Source organism: Oncorhynchus keta, chromosome 1 (genome assembly GCF_023373465.1).
Source record: "Oncorhynchus keta strain PuntledgeMale-10-30-2019 chromosome 1, Oket_V2, whole genome shotgun sequence".
NCBI lineage: Eukaryota > Metazoa > Chordata > Actinopteri > Salmoniformes > Salmonidae > Oncorhynchus > Oncorhynchus keta.
In genome coordinates this window covers 31,298,072-31,320,133 of record NC_068421.1, presented here as the reverse complement: position 1 = coordinate 31,320,133, position 22,062 = coordinate 31,298,072, and the positions used below count along the sequence as shown (strand labels likewise).

General features: G+C 44.5%; 1 protein-coding gene across 50 annotated transcripts in view; it reads right to left on the bottom strand.

The window, feature by feature from the left end:
* The window catches only part of LOC118373607 (BCAS3 microtubule associated cell migration factor-like), a 222,985-nt gene that overhangs the window by 140,613 nt on the left and 60,310 nt on the right, over nt 1-22,062 (bottom strand). For all 50 annotated transcript variants that reach the window (XR_008139533.1, XM_052521480.1, XM_052521501.1 and 47 more), the window contains exons 14-15: nt 19,899-20,032; nt 14,444-14,714 (exon numbers count right to left, since the gene is read on the bottom strand). Coding sequence is in view for 49 of the 50 variants with exons in the window: in XM_052521480.1 (XP_052377440.1) it covers nt 14,444-14,714; nt 19,899-20,032 (405 nt within the window). In the remaining variant the exon portion in view is untranslated. The remainder of the gene's footprint in view (nt 1-14,443; nt 14,715-19,898; nt 20,033-22,062) is intronic.

Sequence of the window (22,062 nt, the reverse complement as noted above, 5' to 3'; positions counted from 1 at the left end):
AGGTTCAACAAACGCTTAGCTAATGCAACTCACACTCAGGCTACAACAGGGAGTGAGAAACACACAGGGGCTTAGTAACTATAATGGAGGCCTGTCTTTTTCTATGAAGTAACCCAGAGTAACGGGACAAGGTAACAAAAAGTAAAAGCTGCTCTACTGAGAAACATAGTGGCATATGTGTGTGGCACTACGGGTTGAAGCCACCGTATTTCTCTCAACCCATATAGAAGGATGAAATTATATTTACTTTATTACAACATTATCAGCGAAATCCCAAGGATAAGGGGTTTAGTGGTTGGAGATTGAGCTATAAATCAATCTGGCGCAGTGGTCTAAGGCACCGCATCGCAGTGCTAGAGGCGTATCACAACCGGCCGTTATTGGAGTCCCATAGGGCGGAGCACAATTGGCCCAGTGTCGTCCGGGTTTGGGGAAGGTTTGGCCAGGGTAGGTCGTGATTGTAAATAAGAATTTGTTCTTAACAGACTTAACTAGTATACATTTTTTTTTAAAATGAGTACTCACAGTGGAAATGAGTACCCACAACCAACCGCTGCAACAGTTACATATTCTTTCACCTTGTGTATTTTTGGTTCCCAGCAAACTAGAAAATACAGAGAGCACACATTTTTTACAGAGATACAGAGAGCACACGTCTTGTTCAATTGCTGTGTGGTTTTACTTTGAGATCTCCATTATTGACTCAACCCGAGGTAGGCAGCCGGCTGGGCCTCGAACCGCGAAGAGGAAAAACACACAACTACAGTAAAGCGCTGACCTGGCTGCCATACACACACGTACACACTTAATTTTGACACTACTAAAATTATATGTAATGCTACAAGCTTATACGTCACACTTGTACTCATTTATATTTTCTAAACTGTTACCATTTATTTACTTTCAGGATTTCAACTTGCACATCCTCAGTTGTAGGTTAATGTAAATGTGGTATTTTTGGATTTGTCATTCTCAGAGGAAATGGTTAGTCTCCAAATGTGACATTTCTTAAGCCAATAAACACAAGTGTGTTAACTTGAAAAACATAGAAACATAATACACCTTTTCAAAGCTCCCTATTTTAATTTAATTAACATCCCTTTCGGTCTCAGTGACAAAGCAGAATCATAAAACACCACCTACTGTGAATGTATTCAGATACATTAGGGGTCTAGGGGAAACATGTACACTGATAGCAACAAAACATAAATCCTCCTTTAGGGTCTCTTCAGTTCCACACAGTGTATAACATCAGACAAAACCTAAGCAAAATAATATATTCATTACTGATTCTTCTCTTTAAACAACACTACAATAAATCAAGGCAAATTCACACCGGTAAAAATATCAAATGAAAATGAAACACAAAACACAATTACTAAACTACCCAAAATACTGTCTTTAAAGTGGAACTCATGAGGGGAATGTTTTTCAGTGGAAAGGAAGTGACCATTCATAAAAAGGAAGGCAGGAGGAATTACAGAGCCGTCCCAGCCCATTCTGTTGGGCTAGATCCCTATCAAGGCAAAACTATGAGCCAGTCAAGCTTTACACAGCTTTTCATCGCTCTCTCAGCAGAGTGGAATAAGGCCTGACTGGCATGAAAGAGCCAGGCCAGCTCTCTGCCAAGAGGAACTCTGAGAACACAGTGCCACAAAGAGGATAGCACCGGTACTACATGCTGAAGTTTAAGATTCTTTTTTTTACATTACATGTTATAACAAGTTAAAAAGGAAGACTTTTCAGTTATGATTACGAACCGGAAAGATATCTAATCACATTTTATTTGTCACGTGTCGTAGATAACAGGTGTCAAACTAACAGGGAAATGCTTACTTATGAGTCCTTTTTCAACAACGCAAAGTTAAAGATAAAAATGTGATAAAATATATAAAAAGTGACAAGGAATAAATACAGTTAATAAATAAAAATTAAAAGACATTGCTATAATGTATATAGGGAGTAGAAAATAACATGGCTATATACAGAGAGAACCAGTACCGAGTCGATGTGCAGGGGTAGAAGGTAATTGATGTCACTATGTACTGTACATATAGGTAGGGGTAAAGTGACTACAACAGGATAGATAGACAACATAATAGATGGACAGTAGCAGCAGTCAGTCAGTCAGTCAGTCAGTCAGTCAGTCAGTCAGTCTGTCTGTCTGTCTGTCTGTCTGTCTGTCTGTCTGTCTGTCTGTCTGTCTGTCTGTCTGTCTGTCTGTCTGTCTGTCTGTCTGTCTGTCTGTCTGTCTGTCTGTCTGTCTGTCTGTCTGTCTGTCTGTCTCTGTCTGTCTGTCTGTCTGTCTGTCTGTCTGTGTGTGTGTGTTCGCATAGTCAGTGCAAGAGTGTCAATACAGATAGTCCGGGTAGTGTTTCGATTAGCTATTTCAAATCAAAATGTTATTAGTCACATACACATTTTTATCAGATGTTATTGCAGGTGTAGAGAAATGCTTGTGCAGCTGTAGAACTTTGAGGATCCGAGGGCCCATGCCCTTAGTGATGTGGACACCAAGGAACTTGACGCTATCAACCTGCTCCACTACAGCCCTGTCGATGTTTTCTGTCGTCCCCGATCAGCTCCTTTGTCTTATTGACGTTGAGGAAGAGGTTGTTATCCTGGCACCACACGGCCAGGTCTCTGACCTCCTCTCCACAGGTTGCCTCAACGTCTTCGGTGACCCGGCCTACCACCGTTGTGTCATCTGCAAACCTAATGATGGTGTTGGAGTCGTGTGCGGCCACGCAGTTGTGGGTGAACAGGACATACAGCAGGGGGAAAATAACGCATCCCTGAGGGGCACCTGTGTTGAGGGTCAGCGTGGCGGAATTATTTTTATTTTACCATAATTTACCTAGGCAAGTCACTTAAGAACAAATTCTTATTTTCAATGACGGCCTAGGAACAGTGGGTTAACTGCCATGTTCAGGGGCAGAACGACAGATTTGTACCTTATTGGATGTGTTGCTGCCTACACTTACCACCTTGGGGCGGCCAGTCAGGGACTCCAGGATAAAGTTGGTGTTCAGCCCCAGGGACCTTAGCTTAGGGATGAGCTTTGAGGGCACTATGGTGTTGAACACTGAGCTGTAGTCAATGAACAGCATTCTCACGTAGGTGTTCATTTTATCCAATTGGGAAAGAGCAGTGTGTAGTGCAATAGAAATTGCGTAATCTGTGGATCTGTTGGTGCGGTATGAGAATTGGTGTGGCTCCAGGGTGTCTGGGATGATGGTGTTGATGTGACCAGCATTTCAATGTATTTCATGGCTACAAATGCGAGTGCTTCGAGGCGGTACTCATTTAGGCAGGTTACCTTGGCATTCAGGGTCACAGAGACTATGGTGGTCTGCTTGAAACATGTAGGTATTACATACGGTGAGGGAGAGTTCGAAAATGTCTGTGAAGACTACACTGCCTTTGCTTCCATTAATGGACAGACTAATCTTTCAATAGGAACAAGATAAATCAAATCAAATGTTATTGGTCCCATACACATGGTTAGCAGATGTGATTGCGAGTGTAGCGAAATGCTTATGCTTCTAGATCCGACAGTATCTAACAGGTAATATCTAACAACTTCCACAACAAAACCTAATATCTAACAACTTCCACAACAAAACCTAATACACACAATCTAGTAAAGGGAAGGGATAAGAATATATAAGTATAAAACATATGAGCAGTGACAGAGCGGCAAAGATGCAATAGATAGTGAAGGATACAGTATACACATATGAGATGTGTAATGCGAGATATGTAAACATTCTTAAAGTGGCCAATGATATCAAGTCTGTAGGTAGGCAGCCACCACTCTGTTAAACAGCCACCACTAGCACAATCTAATGGCCTTGAGATAAAAGCTGTTTTACAGCTTTTTTGTTCTGCTGGCATTGAGCAGGAGAGTGCTGAGAACACACCCTGTGTGGCCCCAGTGTTCAGGCTCAGCGGAGAAGAGATGTTGTTTCCTACCTTCACCTGGGGACAGCCCGTCAGGAAGTCCAGGACCCAGTAGCACAGGGAGGGGTCGAGACCCAGGGTCTCAAGCTTAATGATGAGTTTGGAGGGTATTTATGGTGTTGAACGCTGAGCTGTAGTCAATGAACAGCATTCTTACATAGGTATTCCTCTTGTCCAGATGGGATAGGGCAGTGTGATTGCAATAGCGTCGTCTGTGGACCTATTGGGGCGGTAAGCAAATTGAAGAGGGTCTAGGGTGACAGGTAGGAAGGAGGTGATATGGTCCTTGACTAGTCTCTCAAAGCACTTCATGATGACAGAAGTGGTGGCTACGGGGTGAGTCATTTAGTTCAGTTACCTTAGCTTTCTTGAGAACAGGAACAAAGGTGGCCATTCTCGAAGCATGTGGGGACAGCAGACTGGGATAGGGATTGGTTGAATATGTCCATAAACACACCAGCTAGATGGTCTGCTCTGAGGACGGCAGCCTTGTGATGGTTAACACGTTTGAATGTTTCTCACGTTGGCCACGGAGAAGGAGAGCCCACAGTCTCTGGTAGTGGGCCACTTCGGTGGCACTGTACTGTCCTCAAAGCGTGCAAAGAAGTTGTTTAATTTGTTTGGAAGCACGGGGTTAATGTCCGCGACGGGGCTGGTTTTCTTTTTGTAATCCGTGATTGTCTGTAGACCCTGCCACATACGTTTCGTGTTTGAGACATTGAATTGCGACTGCACTTTGTCTCTATACTGATACTTTGCTTGTTTGATTGCCTTAGAGGGAATTACTACACTGTTTGTATTCGGCCATATTTCCACTCGCCTTGCAATGATTAAATGCGGTGGTACGTGCTTTCAGTTTTGCGCAAATGCTGCCATCAATCCACAGTTTCTGGTTAGGGAAGGTTTTAATAGTCACAGTGAGTACAACATTTCCTATGCACTCGCTCACCGAGTCAACGTATACGTCAATGTTATTATCGGAGGATACCCGGAACATATCCCAGTCCACGTGATCGAAGCAATCTTGAAGTCTGGAATCCGATTAGTCAGACCAGCGTTGGATAGACCTAAACACGGGCGCTTTCTGTTTCAGTTTCTGCCTATAGGAGGGGAGCAACCAGATGGAGTCATGGTCAGATTTGCCAAAAGGAGGGCGGGGGAGGGCCTTGTATGCATCGCGGAAGTTAGAGTAGCAATGGTGGAGCGTGTTACTCGCTCGTGTAGAGCAATCGATATGCTTATTGAATTTAGGTAGCCTTGTTCTCAAATTAGCTTTGTTCAAATCCCTAGCTTCAATAAATGCAGCCTCAGGATATATGGTTCCAGTTTGCATAAAGTCCAGTGAAGTTCCTTATTGGCCGTCTTGGTATCAGCTTGTTGGCGGATGCACACGGCTGTGACGATAACCGAGGAAAGTTATCGTGTGAGATAATATGGTCGGCATTTGATTGTGACGAATTCTAGGTCAGGTGAACAAGAGGACTTGAGTTCCTGTATGTTGTTACAATTACACCATGAGTCATTAATCATGAAACATACACCCCAGCCCTTCTTCTTACTGCAGAGATGTTGATTCCTGTCGGTGTGATGCACTGAAAATCCTGTTGGCTGTATGGACTCCGACAACATGTCCCCAGTTACTCTGTGTCACAGAAACATGGCTATTTTACAATCCCAGATATCTCTTTGGAAAGCAACTCGACCTGATTTCGTCTACTTTGTTAACTAGGGACTCGACATTAGCTAGTAATATACTCGGAAGCGGTGGGTGGTGTGAGCGCATTCGAAGCCTCACTAGAAATCCACTCCGGCACCCTCTCCTCCGGCAGCGTTGTTTTGGGTTGGCCTCTAGAATCAGTTCAAATGCCCAGGGAGGAGCAGACAAAGGATCCGCTTTGGGTAAGTCATATTCCTGGTCGTAGTGCTGTTTGTGCTGATAAGTTGACGTCTCTCTGATATCCAATAGTTCTTCCCGGTTGTATGAAATAGCACAATGATTTCTGGGCTAACAATGTAAGTAATAATACATATAAAAAACAAAATACTGCACAGTGTCCTAAGGACTAGATGCAAAGCTGCCATCTCTATCGGCACCATCTTGCAGGGATGATTCAGATGGTGAAATGTGCAGATAGTAGAAGCAACTGTATGACCTCCATCACTTATGATGTAAACCACATCTTACTTCATCTATCACTTTACAACGTTTAAAATGTCACTATGCTGAGGTGACTGATATTCATCTCCAGTGTATGTGCCTGCCTTCCTGTGTGTGTGCGTGTGTGTTAGAGGTCATATAGGCCACTGGGGGAGCACACAATCAAACTTCATGTTTTACGAACGGTGAAGAAAATCAGTGTGTCCTGCACTTCAAAGTGAGCGTTTAAAAATCTCTAATTTTAGAACCTCTCAGACAAGCCATGGGTCAGAGGGTCAAGCCGTAAACGTGTCACGCCTCGCTAGCGTGACGTTAGTTAGTTACCAACCACTCCGAGGTAATGCCTGTATCCAAAATGGCACCCTATTCCGTTTATAGTGCACTACTTCTGACCAGGGCCCATAGGGCTAGGGATCTGGTCAAAAGTAATGCACTATAAAGAGAAAAGGGTGCCATTTGGGACACACAGAAAATGCCATCATCTTACGACCGGCGTCTGTCACACGCTGACTGTGTTTTGGCCGGAGGATGATGACTAACAGAAAAGGGTGTTGTGAAGGATTAAAGAACCCTGAAAATCCAAACAAGCTCTGTGTTGGCTTGTAATAGCACAGAGGAAGTAACTATTTTCAACAGTGAATTAACAGTTTCCCCTTGAACCTTGTTTTGCCCTGCGCTGCAGCCTCAATGTGGGCCAAAAACCAGATGACTAGTTGACTGTTGGATCCACAATGAACCACCAAGCCAGCTATACAGGTCACCAGGAGAAATCAGCATCCCCACTAACAGACGAACAGTCAAGTGTTGATGTTTCATGACTTGGACTGTTTGACCCCAGCTGCAAACACATGGGCGCATGCACAAACACATACTTTTATTTTTTTTTTTTTATTTCACCTTTATTTAACCAGGTAGGCTAGTTGAGAACAAGTTCTCATTTGCAACTGCGACCTGGCCAAGATAAAGCATAGCAGTGTGAACAGACAACACAGAGTTACACATGGAGTAAACAATTAGCAAGTCAATAACACAGTAGAAAAAAATGGGCAGTCTATATACAATGTGTGCAAAAGGCATGAGGAGGTAGGCGAATAATACAATTTTGCAGATTAACACTGGAGTGATAAATGATCAGATGGGCATGTACAGGTAGAGATATTGGTGTGCAAAAGAGCAGAAAAGTAAATAAATAAAAACAGTATAAAAACAGTATGGGAATGAGGTAGGTGAAAAAGGGTGAGCTATTTACCTATAGACTATGTACAGCTGCAGCGATCGGTTAGCTGCTCGGATAGCTGATGTTTGAAGTTGGTGAGGGAGATAAAAGTCTCCAACTTCAGCGATTTTTGCAATTCGTTCCAGTCACAGGCAGCAGAGTACTGGAACGAAAGGCGGCCAAATGAGGTGTTGGCTTTAGGGATGATCAGTGAGATACACCTGCTGGAGCGTGTGCTACGGATGGGTGTTGCCATCGTGACCAGTGAACTGAGATAAGGCGGAGCTTTACCTAGCATGGACCAGCCGACTAGAGCATACAAGTCGCAGTGGTGGGTGGTATAAGGTGCTTTAGTGACAAAACGGATGGCACTGTGATAGACTGCATCCAGTTTGCTGAGTAGAGTGTTGGAAGCCATTTTGTAGATGACATCGCCGAAGTCGAGGATCGGTAGGATAGTCAGTTTTACTAGGGTAAGCTTGGCAGCGTGAGTGAAGGAGGCTTTGTTGCGGAATAGAAAGCCGACTCTGGATTTGATTTTTGATTGGAGATGTTTGATGTGAGTCTGGAAGGAGAGTTTGCAGTCTAGCCAGACACCTAGGTACTTATAGATGTCCACATATTCAAGGTTGGAACCATCCAGGGTGGTGATGCTAGTCGGGCATGCGGGTGCAGGCAGCGATCGGTTGAAAAGCATGCATTTGGTTTTACTCGCGTTTAAGAGCAGTTGGAGGCCACGGAAGGAGTGCTGTATGGCATTGAAGCTCGTTTGGAGGTTTGATAGCACAGTGTCCAATGACGGGCCGAAAGTATATAGAATGGTGTCGTCTGCGTAGAGGTGGATCAGGGAATCGCCCGCAGCAAGAGCAACATCATTGATATATACAGAGAAAAGAGTCGGCCCGAGAATTGAACCCTGTGGCACCCCACAGAGACTGCCAGAGGACCGGACAGCATGCCCTCTGATTTGACACACTGAACTCTGTCTGCAAAGTAATTGGTGAACCAGGCAAGGCAGTCATCCGAAAAACCGAGGCTGTTGAGTCTGCCGATAAGAATTTGGTGATTGACAGAGTCGAAAGCCTTGGCGAGGTCGATGAAGACGGCTGCACAGTACTGTCTTTTATCGATGGCGGTTATGATATCATTTAGTACCTTGAGTGTGGCTGAGGTGCACCCGTGACCGGCTCGGAAACCAGATTGCACAGCGGAGAAGGTACGGTGGGATTCGAGATGGTCAGTGACCTGTTTGTTGACTTGGCTTTCGAAGACCTTAGATAGGCAGGGCAGGATGGATATAGGTCTATAGCAGTTTGGGTCCAGGGTGTCTCCTCCTTTGAAGAGGGGGATGACTGCGGCAGCTTTCAATCCTTGGGGATCTCAGACGATATGAAAGAGAGGTTGAACAGGCTGGTAATAGGGGTTGCGACAATGGCGGCAGATAGTTTCAGAAATAGCGGGTCCAGATTGTCAAGCCCAGCTGATTTGTACGGGTCCAGGTTTTGCAGCTCTTTCAGAACATCTGCATCTGAATTTGGGTAAAGGAGAACCTGGAGAGGCTTGGGTGAGGAACTACGGGGGGCGGAGCTGTTAGCCGAGGTTGGAGTAGCCAGGCGGAAGGCATGGCCAGCCGTTGAGAAGTGCTTATTGAAGTTTTCGATAATCATGGATTTATCGGTGGAGACCGTGTTTCCTAGCCTCAGTGCAGTGGGCAGCTGGGAGGAGGTGCTCTTGTTCTCCATGGACTTCACAGTGTCCCAGAACTTTTTGGAGTTGGAGCTACAGGATGCAAACTTTTGCCTGAAGAAGCTGGCCTTAGCTTTCCTGACTGACTGCGTGTATTGGTTCCTGACTTCCCTGAACAGTTGCATATCACGGGGGCTATTCGATGCTATTGCAGTCCGCCACAGGATGTTTTTGTGCTGGTCGAGGGCAGTCAGGTCTGGAGTGAACCAGGGGCTGTATCTGTTCTTGGTTCTGCATTTTTTGAACGGAGCATGCTTATCCAAAATGGTGAGGAAGTTACTTTTAAAGAATGACCAGGCATCCTCAACTGACGGGATGAGGTCAATGTCCTTCCAGGATACACGGGCCAGGTCGATTAGAAAGGCCTGCTCACAGAAGTGTTTTAGGGAGCGTTTGACAGTGATGAGGGGTGGTCGTTTGACTGCGGCTCCGTGGCGGATACAGGCGATGAGGCAGTGATCGCTGAGATCCTGGTTGAAGACAGCGGAGGTATATTTGGAGGGCCAGTTGGTCAGGATGACGTCTATGAGGGTGCCCTTGTTTACAGAGTTAGGGTTGTACCTGGTGGGTTCCTTGATGATTTGCGTGAGATTGAGGGCATCTAGCTTAGATTGTAGGACTGCCGGGGTGTTAAGCATATCCCAGTTTAGGTCACCTAACAGGACAAACTCTGAAGCTAGATGGGGGCGATCAATTCACAAATGGTGTCCAGGGCACAGCTGGGAGCTGACGGGGGTCGGTAGCAGGCGGCAACAGTGAGAGACTTGTTTCTGGAGAGAGTAATTTTCAAAATTAGTAGTTCAAACTGTTTGGGTATGGACCTGGAAAGTATGACATTACTTTGCAGGCTATCTCTGCAGTAGACTGCGACTCCGCCCCCTTGGCAGTTCTATCTTGACGGAAGATGTTATAGTTGGGTATGGAAATCTCTGAATTTTGGTGGCCTTCCTGAGCCAGGATTCAGACACGGCAAGGACATCAGGGTTAGCAGAGTGTGCTAAAGCAGTGAGTAAAACAAACTTAGGGAGGAGGCTTCTGATGTTGACATGCATAAAACCAAGACTTTTTCGATCACAGAAGTCAACAAATGAGGGTACCTGGGGACATGCAGGGCCTGGGTTTACCTCCACATCACCCGCGGAACAGAGAAGGAGTAGTATGAGGGTGCGGCTAAAGGCTATCAAAACTGGTCGCCTAGAGCGTTGGGGGCAGAGGATAAGAGGAGCAGGTTTCTGGGCATGGTAGAATATATTCAGGGCATAATGCGCAGACAGGGGTATGGTGGGGTGCGGGTACAGCGGAGGTAAGCCCAGGCACTGGGTGATGATGAGAGAGGTTGTATCTCTGGACATGCTGGTTGTAATGGGTGAGGTCACCGCATGTGTGGGGGTGGGACAAAGGAGGTAACAGGGGTATGCAGAGTGGATCTAGGGGCTCCATTGTGAACTAAAACAATGATAACTAACCTGAACAACAGTATACAAGGCATATTGACATTTGGGAGAGACATACAGCGAGGCATACAGTAATCACAGGTGTTGAATTGGGAAAGCTAGCTAAAAACAGTAGGCGAGGCTAATCAGCTAGCACAACAAACAGCAGGTAAAATGGCGTTGACTAGGCAACTGGGTCGACAGATAAAACAAACAAGCAGAATGGAGTACCGTGATTAATGGTCAGTCCAGCGTGCGTCAGCTATGTAGCCAAGAGATCAGTGTCCAGGGGGCAGCGGTGGATGGGCAGGGAAGCTGGGCTGGCGAGTGTTATCCAGGTTTAAAAAAAAAAAAACTAACAATGACTAAATAGCTTGTAGCTAGTTAGCTGGTTAGCGTCTGGAGGTTCTTGAGTGTGTCATAAAAATAAAATAAAAATTAAAGGTGATAGCGATTCCGTATCACAGTGGGTGAGGCAGGTTTCCGGAAGGTATAAACAAAATAAAAATCAAAGAGAGATAGAAAGTAAATGGGTTCAGAGTGTTTAGAACGCAGTGAGCCAGATGGTTAGCAGGCCTGTGCTAACAAGCTAACAGACACACACAGATGCGAGTGGACACACACACACACACACACACACACTCAATGAACCACGGGAGTGTGTCCACGGGAGTGGACACACTTCACTAACCTCTATTATCTATATTTTTCTGCATTTTGCTCCTGTTGAATGGAATAGTAGTGGATTCAGTACAGCAGAACTTCTCCTTCAACTCCAGGAGTGTTAGGACTGAAATGTGTCTGACATTGACAGAAGCACAGCAGAGCGAGGCCATTCTTGTCTACAGTCAGACACTGACCCCAAATCAACCAGACTCAATGACCACAGACAACTAGTCTACTAAAACCATACACACACCAGTTTAAAACAAACACATTGGTTTACAGTACATGAAACATCTACTCCAACAATCAAATATGTACAGTATCACTGATGTCTAAGCATTTGAGCAACAGAGCACTCTTGCAGCACTCGTGAGCTACTTTAGTAACTACGTCTAAAGCTAAGCTATACGACTGATATGCGAATAGAAGTTTACAACGATTGTCAAACAGTCCTTCACATTGTTACATGGACATTATTAGGGACAATAAAAGTAGGGACATTAGTGAGAATAAAATAATAATGTGTTTTTAACTGTCTTGCCTAGTTAAATAAAGGTTAAATATAAATAAATAAAACAATGGGTGCACTGACTTAGGGCTCTGCTCCCTGACCCGAGACAGTTATACATGGGGTTAGGGTCGGGTTGGGCCTGCTTTTCATCAATAACTAAGGCACGGGCAGGGCTCAGGTATCACTAAATTGATCAGTAACATTTTGAAGCTCAGCCATTTGCTCGTGCTCTGCTGAGCAGTACAGTCATATCTGACTAGGATCATAACACGGTGTCAGAAATACTTCAACCTCATCAAATACAAGAGAGATTATTTTAAAGAAAATAATTATGTTCCTTGAGTTTTGGGATGCGGACAGGGCCAGGCCTTAAATTCGGAAGAAGCAAATTGGGCCTGGGTAGGGCCTGAACGTTGCGGGCATGAGTAGGGCTCGGGCTTAAAATTCATGCCCATGCAAGGTGTCATGTAAAAATCTTCCCAGCGTGAAATAGTTTCCAATCGTTCGGATTGTGGCGTCATGTTGTAATATTTCTCACAGCGTGAAAATGTTCCCACAAACTCAGCCATCCACATAAAGCGATGCAGGTGCAATTAATCAAGCTGGGAGAAATATTACAGTATGACCTCACAATCACAACACAAATCAGAATGATTGGAAACTATTTCACGCTGGGAAGATGTTTTACATGACATAGGGCTCTTAATTGAATACACATCAGGTCATCCATTCCTCTGAGGATCCACTGGCAAAGGTCAAAGGTCAAGGGTTAAAACAGGACTCAAGGAGAATAAATAGCAGGATTCCATATTTAAACAGAGAGAGGGAGAGAAAAAAGCCCAATTGTAGCCTTCTATTTTTAAAGTGGCCTGGCAGCTCTGAAGGATGTGTACTTTTCCTAGTTCCTTCCCCAAAATCAATGTGTTGTCACAGGGGACAATCAGAGGGCAGCTGTTGTGGCTAGCCTGACTGATTCATTACCCATGTTTCTGACGCCCAGATTCAAGACCAAGAAACAACCTGTTCACAAAACAGACAGAACACAAACAAAGTTTTTTGGGGTCCGCGCAAACAGGATGAATCATCGAGCCTCATCACTCGGAAACAGACTAAAATGACAAGATCGGCGTTGCAATGCAACACAACAGGATGCTGCCAAATCATTCTGAAACTCATGCAACAAACTTCAGACTGATGGGAAAACAGTTACAGTCAAGGTCACTGAGTCAAAATGCAAGCCAAGATCTACCGCTCAGATTTTGACTTAAACATTGAGGACTTAAAAAACGTAAGCCTATGCAACATTAAACAAGTAAAAATAGTTATGTAGCATTTAGGTCTGTGCAGTAGGCTATAGGCCCAATACATTATATCACTGCAACTCATGTGAAACTCATGCACCGATTCATTTCGTTACTCCTATGACCAGAGAAATATTCCTCGGTATTAAGACAAGCTGTTAATAATAACGCAGGCTTATGGGAACACTTGGATACAGTCATTGATTACAGCTTCAGTGCTGGTTGTAGAGTGAGTGGAAGTAGAGAGAACATGCATTTTATGGTTTATAAAAGTGTTGAACAATATATTGACAGAGCAGAGGTCATGACCTCCCCCCCCACACACACAAACAGACTGCAAGGAAATGACACACACACCATGCAAAGAAAACCCAGCCCCCAGAGTCCTGGCTAACATTATCACAGCCTCCCGAGGTCAATAAAAATGAACAGATACGCTATAAATAACGAAGTCGTGAAAACCGATTGCTCAAACAGTAGTATTTTTGTCTTTCTTCACGCTGTAACATTTATATAGCCATCTGCCACCCCTTGGGGGGCAGCATGCACGTGCACACGCACACATACACAGGTATCAGTGAAGAGACTGATACCTAATTGTTGACAGGAGTGATTTGTGAGTCTCTTGCTTCTCTCTCCCTCCAATGCTGCTACAAGAGCTAAACTCCCTCTTTTACTTCCTCTGTCCCTCCTCTTTCTCCTTCCTCTCTTTCCATCTCCTTCTCTCCACTTAATCTCTCGAGATCCTGCACGAGACAAGTGGCGGCAGTACATTCCTTGGGCTTGACGTCACTCTGGCTTGAACGTCCTTCTAACATTGTTTAAGTGATCTGCCAGTGGTCATTAATGCAGAGGCTGGGGGAGAGAAGCCACACAAACAGAGTAGTGGGTAGGTGAGTAGGACTAGTGAGTAGGACTAGAGGACCAAAGGATGAGGTTCTGGGGCTGGCAACAGGCTAGGAAGGGAGAGGGGAATTCAGGGAACCACGGCTGGAGAGAGTGGGAGAGAGATGGATGACTAAAGCCCTGACAGTGAGAGGCAGGGAGGGAGGGCAAACTGAGAAGTTCTGCAAACAGCATCGACCCTGAACTGTGATTTTTCTCTGTGAACTTGCTGATGAGTATATGTCGACAGGTGTGTGTTTGCGTATGAGTGGGTGTGTGTGCCAGCCAGGCGGCTCTAGGGGTGTTTGACCAACAGGACCAAGGCTGTAACAGACAGGTCATAGTCCCCAGCAGAACAAGGTCTACTCAGGTGACAGCCAGTCAGCGGTTGTTGTCACTTACTGGAAGTGGAGCCGCCGCTGTCTGAAGAGCTGTGTGCTGCCACACCCACCATCAGCTCTAGCCACACGTTGAGTATTGTGGGGTTTTATATACTGTGTAATAGTAAGCACATGAGGGAGATGTTGCTCTGTGCGTGTGCATCTGTGTGCCCTCTATCCTTACCGTGTAGTGGGGACCCCGAGGGGCTGCTGGAGAGCCCGGGGATGGGGCTGCATCTTCCTCCTCCAGCCTGCTTGCTGTTCAGTTCATTCTCTATCTCCTCAAGCCCTGCACTCTTCTGGAAGCGAGACATGCGGTTGACCACGCGGGGGGACATGTGTGTGCGGGCGCAGGGCGCGCCACCATAGGGGTTGATGGGAAAGACGTGGGAGGTGCCACGCAGTGTGCTGATCACCACCCAGCGACTGTCCTGGCTGAAACAGATGTCCTGGACCTGGGGAAGGCGGGAGGGAGCGAGAGAGAGGGAGGGAAGGAGTGGTGGAGAGGGAAGGTGGAGAGAGATAGCGTTTTAGATAGAGAATGCTGTTCAGCTAGTCATACAGTGACAGTAACACAATGTATAAGTAGTAAGGCTGTTGACCATAGAGCAAAAAATTGCATTTCCCCATACAAAACCTTAACGTTCTCAAATAGATGTTGAACTGACCAGTGAACAGAAAATATAAGATGGGTTGTTGAGGGTTTGGTGGTAATGTATTTTTAAGCCTTTGGTAAAGACAGCCCAACAGTCTGTCTGTCTGCAGAAGACAATGAAGGTCTTTCTCTCAGTCTGTGGCCTCTAGAGCTACACACACAGCCTGCTCACAGAGGACACACTCCAACAGATAGTTGTGTAGATGCTATATCAGACATGCTACAGAGAGGAGAGACCGAGATAGAGCAACAGAGAGAGAGACAGAGAGAGATGGAAAGCTGGAAAGAGGAAGAGAGGAAGAGAGGGACAGACAGTATCCATCATCAGAAAAAAGATATGGTGTATATCTTCCACTGTGAGCGCTGTCTACCTGTGTGTTTCATCTGTGGCCATGGCACAGGTTGGCTGGGTAATTGTCCTCAGCAATGACAGTTAATGAGGCATCCTGCACATACCAGACACAAACCAGTTCCTATAAAAAGCTAAGGATGGAGGGGTAGTTTCACCTGAGCTCTGCCTAGATGGGGAGAGGTTACATTCTGGATCTGGATAATATTGTCCTCTCTTCATATTTTGTAGGAGACAAACTCTCCCAACAACAGCAGAAGTAGGGTGAAGTCTCTCAGACCAGAAGTGTGTATGGGTGAGATGAGCAGACTTGTTGTGGTAGAGAGGAGTCGCAGTGGAGATGATGTCACACACAGACAGAAGTGTTCAAAGTGTCTCGTCTCTATCAGTAACACTGATAAGTCAGATTAGAGCTACTGTCACTTAGCAGGAACTACAATGGAATGACAGGAATCCTGAGAGAGAGATTATCTGCGAAGACTTGAACTATTTGCACATATGACATTTGAAATGTCTTTATTCTTCTGGAACTTTTGTGAGTGTAATGTTTACTGTTAATTTTGATTGTTTATTTCCCTTTTGTTTATTATCTACTTCACTTGCTTTGTCATATGTTGGTATATGTTGGTGGCAGGTAGCCTAGTGGTTAGAGCATTGGACAAGTAACTGAAAGGTTGCAAGATTAAATCCCTGAGCCAACGAGGTAAAAAATCTGTCGTTCTGCCCCTGAACAAGGCAGTTAACCCACTGTTCCTAGGCCGTCATTGAAAATAAGAATTTGTTCTTAACTGACTTGCCTAGTTAAATTAAAAGGTCAAATAAAATGTATGTTTCCCAATAAAGCCAATAAAGCCCTGAAATTGAAATTGAATGGAATTGAATTGTGAGAGAGAGAAAGTGGAGAGAGAGAAAAGTTGGAAGGAACAAACCCCAAAAGAGGGGAAAAGGTGCAGAAAACAATGGAAAGCTAAAAACAAAACAGACACCCAAAGCAAGAAGAAGTGACCAGACAAAACACCCTGACCTGCCTGGTCATTGAGTGTACTCCAGTTTAAACTAGTTTCAAACCTCCTAGTGCCCTATTACTGAGAAACGCTCCTGTTGCTATCAGAACCATGCCTGTTTACCTGGGCTGACTCTGGGTCAGTGTTGGGAGTGTGTTTGGTGAGCGAGCCCAGCCCAGTCAGTCAGCCCAGCCAGATAAGAGCTGTGTCCACCCACCTGGCTACAGCACCATTATCACTTACGGCCTTGTTTGCTATGTAGGAGATAACCTCTGTGCCCAACAGCCTGCGCTCTCTCTCTGCTGCAATCTCTACAGTGTTTACAACAGAAGGATCAAAGCTAGTAACACACAGCCAGGCAGCAGGACCTGCCGTTATAAGTCACACATTAACCAGCCCATTACAATCATCTAGACGCCAAATCTGTGTGTGTGTGTGTGTGTGTGTGTGTGTGTGTGTGTGTGTGTGTGTGTGTGTGTGTGTGTGTGTGTGTGTGTGTGTGTGTGTGTGTGTGTGTGTGTGTGTGTGTGTGTGTGTGTGTGTGTGTGTGTGTGTGTGTGTGTGCGCGCGCGTGTGCGCGTGTGTGTGTGTGTGTGTGGAGGAGTTTGCGTGGGTGTGTGTAGATGTATGTATGCGTGTTCGCGCGCAAGGTCGAAGCAAAGCTTAGTGCTCTGGTCCAAACATGACACTAGCTGGACAGGCAGCTAGGACCCAAGCTCTCCACAGATAAATATTAGTTCTGCTAAAGCAAATAGAACATCACAAGTTACCAACTAAACACACTTCTGACCCCGGAACGGCTGCTAAGCTAAACATATGAGAGTACATTAACAAGAGAAGAAATATCCATAGAAAGACTAAATGGGGCAAAAATACCAACAAAAATAGTTGGTATCCTACACACCAATAGACCTAAATATGAAATAGTTTAATCTCCAAACTCCACTGACCACCTGTGATACTGGAGTCATGGCCCGACTGGAGAGAACACACTAGGGTAACTAGTGTGGGGGACTAATCCTACAACTCGGATTGCCTGAAGTGCTGCTTCTGTGAAATGTGATTCTATATAACAGGCCTGCATGCTGAAGAGGGAGAATACAGGATGCTGCGACCCTTGACTTGGGTCCAATAAATCTCCTTACATGCCACTGAGGCTGTCCATGTGTGCACGTGCATGCGTGTGAGTGACGGAGTGTGTGTGCGCCATAAGCGAGGCCTCAGCTGACATAGTGGCAGCAGCAGCGTGCCACAACTTCAGAGGGAGAGCTTAAAATGGTGGCCATTCCTCAAATGAGGCTCTGCACAACCTCACAATGCGATTAGTCGGGAAGAGGGGAGGAAAGTGTCATGTCAAAAGGGACTCATCCCTCCTAACATCTCACGATATTAGATTTTCACCAGAGAGAGAGAGAGAAAGCACTGTTAGCTAGGGACAAGAAGAAAAAAATGCAGCCGCATTTATTGAATGAGGCATAGTGAATGTTGTTTGAAACTCGCCATGCCCTATTTGTCTTACAAATTGTCTCAGCTTTTGAAAATGTGTTTGCTTTGGACGGGGATGAATTGATTGGCTGGAAGGCTGTGATTCCACAGCTGTGAGGAATCTGGTGCTGCAGTCAAGTGAGAGGCAATGAGGCCTTGCTTGTTTCTAAATCATCCTTCACATCATTTACAGAGCTCCCTGGGTCACACCGCACCCTGTTCGGGTTCTTATCCACTCACACGCAAGCAAGCACGCACGCACACAAAACACTCAACTCACATCATCTACCCTAATAGTGTTTTATCCTTTCTAACAATGTCATGAGGAAATTACGTTTGAGCTTTAGTGGTCACACACGTGACTCATTTCAGGAAACTAGGCGTAAATTGTTAGAATTACTAGCCTAGTTGGTTTAGCAAGGGAAAAAGCCAGGAACCTTCCCGCTAGCCATGATTGTCTGTGATAATGGATGGGCTGGACATGCCAAGAGATGACTTCGGATTGGTCTGCCATGTAGCATGCTTCTGCCTATAACAATGGGCTGCTCAGTATGTGTAGGTAATCCTTTCTAAGGCAGCGTTTTTGAAAGATATCATGAAGAACTGTGTTGCTCTCCACATTTTGGAGGAAGATTTTTAAATCAGTGGAATGTCCAGTGGAAGCAGAGTATGATAGATAAAGAAATGGACAAAATTCTGGCATTTGATTGCAAATATGCAGAGGGAGTCGAGAAGAGAACACACAGAAAGCTGTTTTACATCTTCAAACTAAGGGCAACCATGCCATCCATGACAGAGGGAGAAGTGTTCATCCATGTATAGGGGTAACAGAGTCTAGCTAGATACATTTTAAAATATTCTACATTTCTCATTTTGTCAGAAAGTCTTTAAAGTGGACTGTTAGCTATCTAGCTAACGTTAGCTGGCTGGCTCGCTAGCTAACGTGTATGACCTTTGTAATAATATTATTCGTATCTCAGAGCCATTTGCATTGCAAGTTATAGCCTAACGTTAGCTAGCTAGGTAACATTGAACCTAGTTGGTTAGCTACCTGCAGATTCTTGCAGGGTAGTAATGTTATGAGTTGGGATTATGGTTCATTGTTTAAATAGCGAACTACATGTCTTAACGAAATACCCCACTATGCAAGTAACCATTTCAGTGTACTGTTTACACCTTCTGTATCCTGTGCACACTCACACGTAAGCTATTTTCTGCAATTCTGTAATTAGTGTGCCATTAACGTTTAAATAATTGTGTTTTGAGTTTATTTTCCTGTAATAATGAATAAAGATATGCTAAAGTAATATGATATGGTCATTATTTGAACCTCGGTTCTAGCTTGTTGGCTAGCTAGCTACCATTACGTTAGCGAACTAGCCAACAAGCTAGAACCGAACCAAAACATTGTTTAGAAAGATGCTTTCAGTTGCCTGGTATGCTAGATTGAGATATACTAAATACATTTTTCAATGGATGGGTTTGTTGGTGTTAAAACACACCAGTTATGCTATTTTGGACCACCAGGCTGTTTATGTCATGCATGTGAATCCTTAAAGTGATGGGTGAGGCTAAGGCTTAAGAGGGTGTGAATGATGCTGAATGGGTGTAGACAAAGAAGAGCTCTCCACTAAGTGTACCAAAATATTCAAGGGCAATTTTCTCAAAAGTGGGGTAACAAGTTTAACAAACTCTGAGTCTCTACTTTTATCCAATCTAAAAAATAAAAAACATTTTACTACACAAGACCAAGTCTAGCAGGTCGGTCACATGCACACCGTTTCCCCTGTGTACTACTGGAACCAGTGAGGCTATGCTACAGATCTGTGTCTGATCAGAGCCATAAAAACTACTCTTCCTTTCAGCTGTACAGTCTGATGAAGCCCAGTGTTGTCTATTTGACAGTGTTTAGACAACACAGGCAGACATACAGTACAGAGGATCAAAGGCTTGGTTTAGATGCTATTGCCAGAGCGCAGTAAACAGCTAGGGGTGGATCTGTTCAGAAACCATCTCAATGTTAAATTACTAAAACGTTTATTATTTACAGGGGATAAGTATGCCAAAATCAAACGATTTCAGAGCTGTCTGTGAGTGCATGATGAATATTAGGTGTGTATACACAGTAGGTGTGTGTATGTGTTACCTTGGCCTCAGTCTCTCCGCGGTGCAGTGTGTAGAGGTGGTGGACAGCAGACTGATTGGAGGCCCAGGGGTGTGTGAGGACATGGAACACATGGAAGTCATGGCCCAGGGTGTCTGCAGTCACCAGCAGCATACCTGGAGACAGAGCCACAACATGGAGTTTAACACACACACACACTGTAATACATAACCATTGGTAGAGCACTATTCTTGATATCCAAGAGTTATTTCAGGAGGATTTAGTATATTGCGCATAACAGTTTAATTTCCAACAGTCATAAAAATCAGCACCAAACCCAGTATGAAATATTTCAGAATATTATCCAGACCAGTACTGTACTGGCCAATACAGAGATTAAATGTTCTGTAGAAATCACAAATGTCAGTCGTTGATATTTATTAGTACGCATACAAAGCAATAGAAGAAAAACCTTTCAGTCAAAAACTGGGCATATGTATTTAGTTGTTAATGAAACGTTTGAACCATGTAGAACCTGACAACTCCTTCAAAATGGGACATACAGTGGGGCAAAAAAAGTATTTAGTCAGCCACCAATTGTGCAAGTTCTCCCACTTAAAAAGATGAGAGTCCTGTAATTTTAATCATTGGTACATTTCAACTATGACGGACAAAATGAGGGAAAAAAATCCAGAAAATCACATTGTAGGATTTTTTTATGAATTTATTTGCAAATTATGGTGGAAAATAAGTATTTGGTAAATAACAAAAGTTTCTCAATACTTTGTTATATACCCTTTGTTGGCAATGACAGAGGTCAAACGTTTTCTGTAAGTCTTTTCACACACTGTTGCTGGTATTTTGGCCCATTCCTCCATGTAGATCTCCTCTAGAGCAGTGATGTTTTGGGGCTGTTGCTGGGCAACACGGACTGGGCAACAACTCCCTCCAAATATTTTCTATGGGGTTGAGATCTGGAGACTGGCTAGGCCACTCCAGGACCGTGAAATGCTTCTTACGAAGCCACTCCTTCGTTGCCTGGGCGGTGTGTTTGGGATCATTGTCATGCTGAAAGACCCAGCCACGTTTCATCTTCAATGCCCTTGCTGATGGAAGGAGGTTTTCACTCAAAATCTCACGATACATGGCCCCATTCATTCCTTCTTTTAGCCCCAAAGCATGATGTTTCCACCCCCATACTTCACAGTAGGTTATGGTGTTCTTTGGATGCAACTCAGTATTCTGTGTCCTCCAAACACGACGAGTTGAGTTTCTACCAAAAAGTTATATTTTGGTTTCATCTGACCATATGACATTCTCCCAATCTTCTTCTGGATCATCCAAATGCTCTCTAGCAAACTTCAGACGGGCCTGGACATGTACTGGCTTAAGCAGGGGACACGTCTGGCACTGCAGGATTTGAGTCCCTGGTGGCGTAGTGTGTTACTGATGGTATGCTTTGTTACTTTGGTCTCAGCTCTCTGCAGGTCATTCACTAGGTCCCCCCCCCGTGTGGTTCTGGGATTTTTGCTCACCGTTCTTGTGATAATTTTGACCCCACGGTGTGAGATCTTGCGTGGAGCCCCAGATCGAGGGAGATTATCAGTAGTCTTGTATGTCTTCCATTTCCTAATAATTGCTCCCACAGTTGATTTCTTCAAACCAAGCTGCTTACCTATTGCAGATTCAGTCTTCCCAGCCTGGTTTAGGTCTACAATTTTGTTTCTGGTGTCCTTTGACAGCTCGTTGGTCTTGGCCATAATGGAGTTTGGAGTGTGACTGTTTGAGGTGTCTTTTAAACTGATAAGTTCAAACAGGTGCCCTTAATACAGGTAACGAGTTGAGGACAGAGGAGCCTCTTAAAGAAGAAGTTACACGTCTGTGAGAGCCAGAAATCTTGCTTGTTTGCAGGTGACCAAATACTTATTTTCCACCATCATTTGCAAATAAATTCATTAAAACTCCTACAATGTGATTTTCTGGGATTTTTTTGTGTACCTATGATGAAAATTACAGGCCTCTCTCATATTTTTAAGTGGGAGAACTTGCACAATTGGTGGCTGACTAAATTATTTTTTGTTTTTGCCCCACTGTACGTGCCACCATGCTGGTACAAACAAACAAACCACCCTATTAAAAATACAGACCATATATTGTTGGTCACTGTTGGAAAACGCTTGCTTATACCCCACATTATAATTTGTTC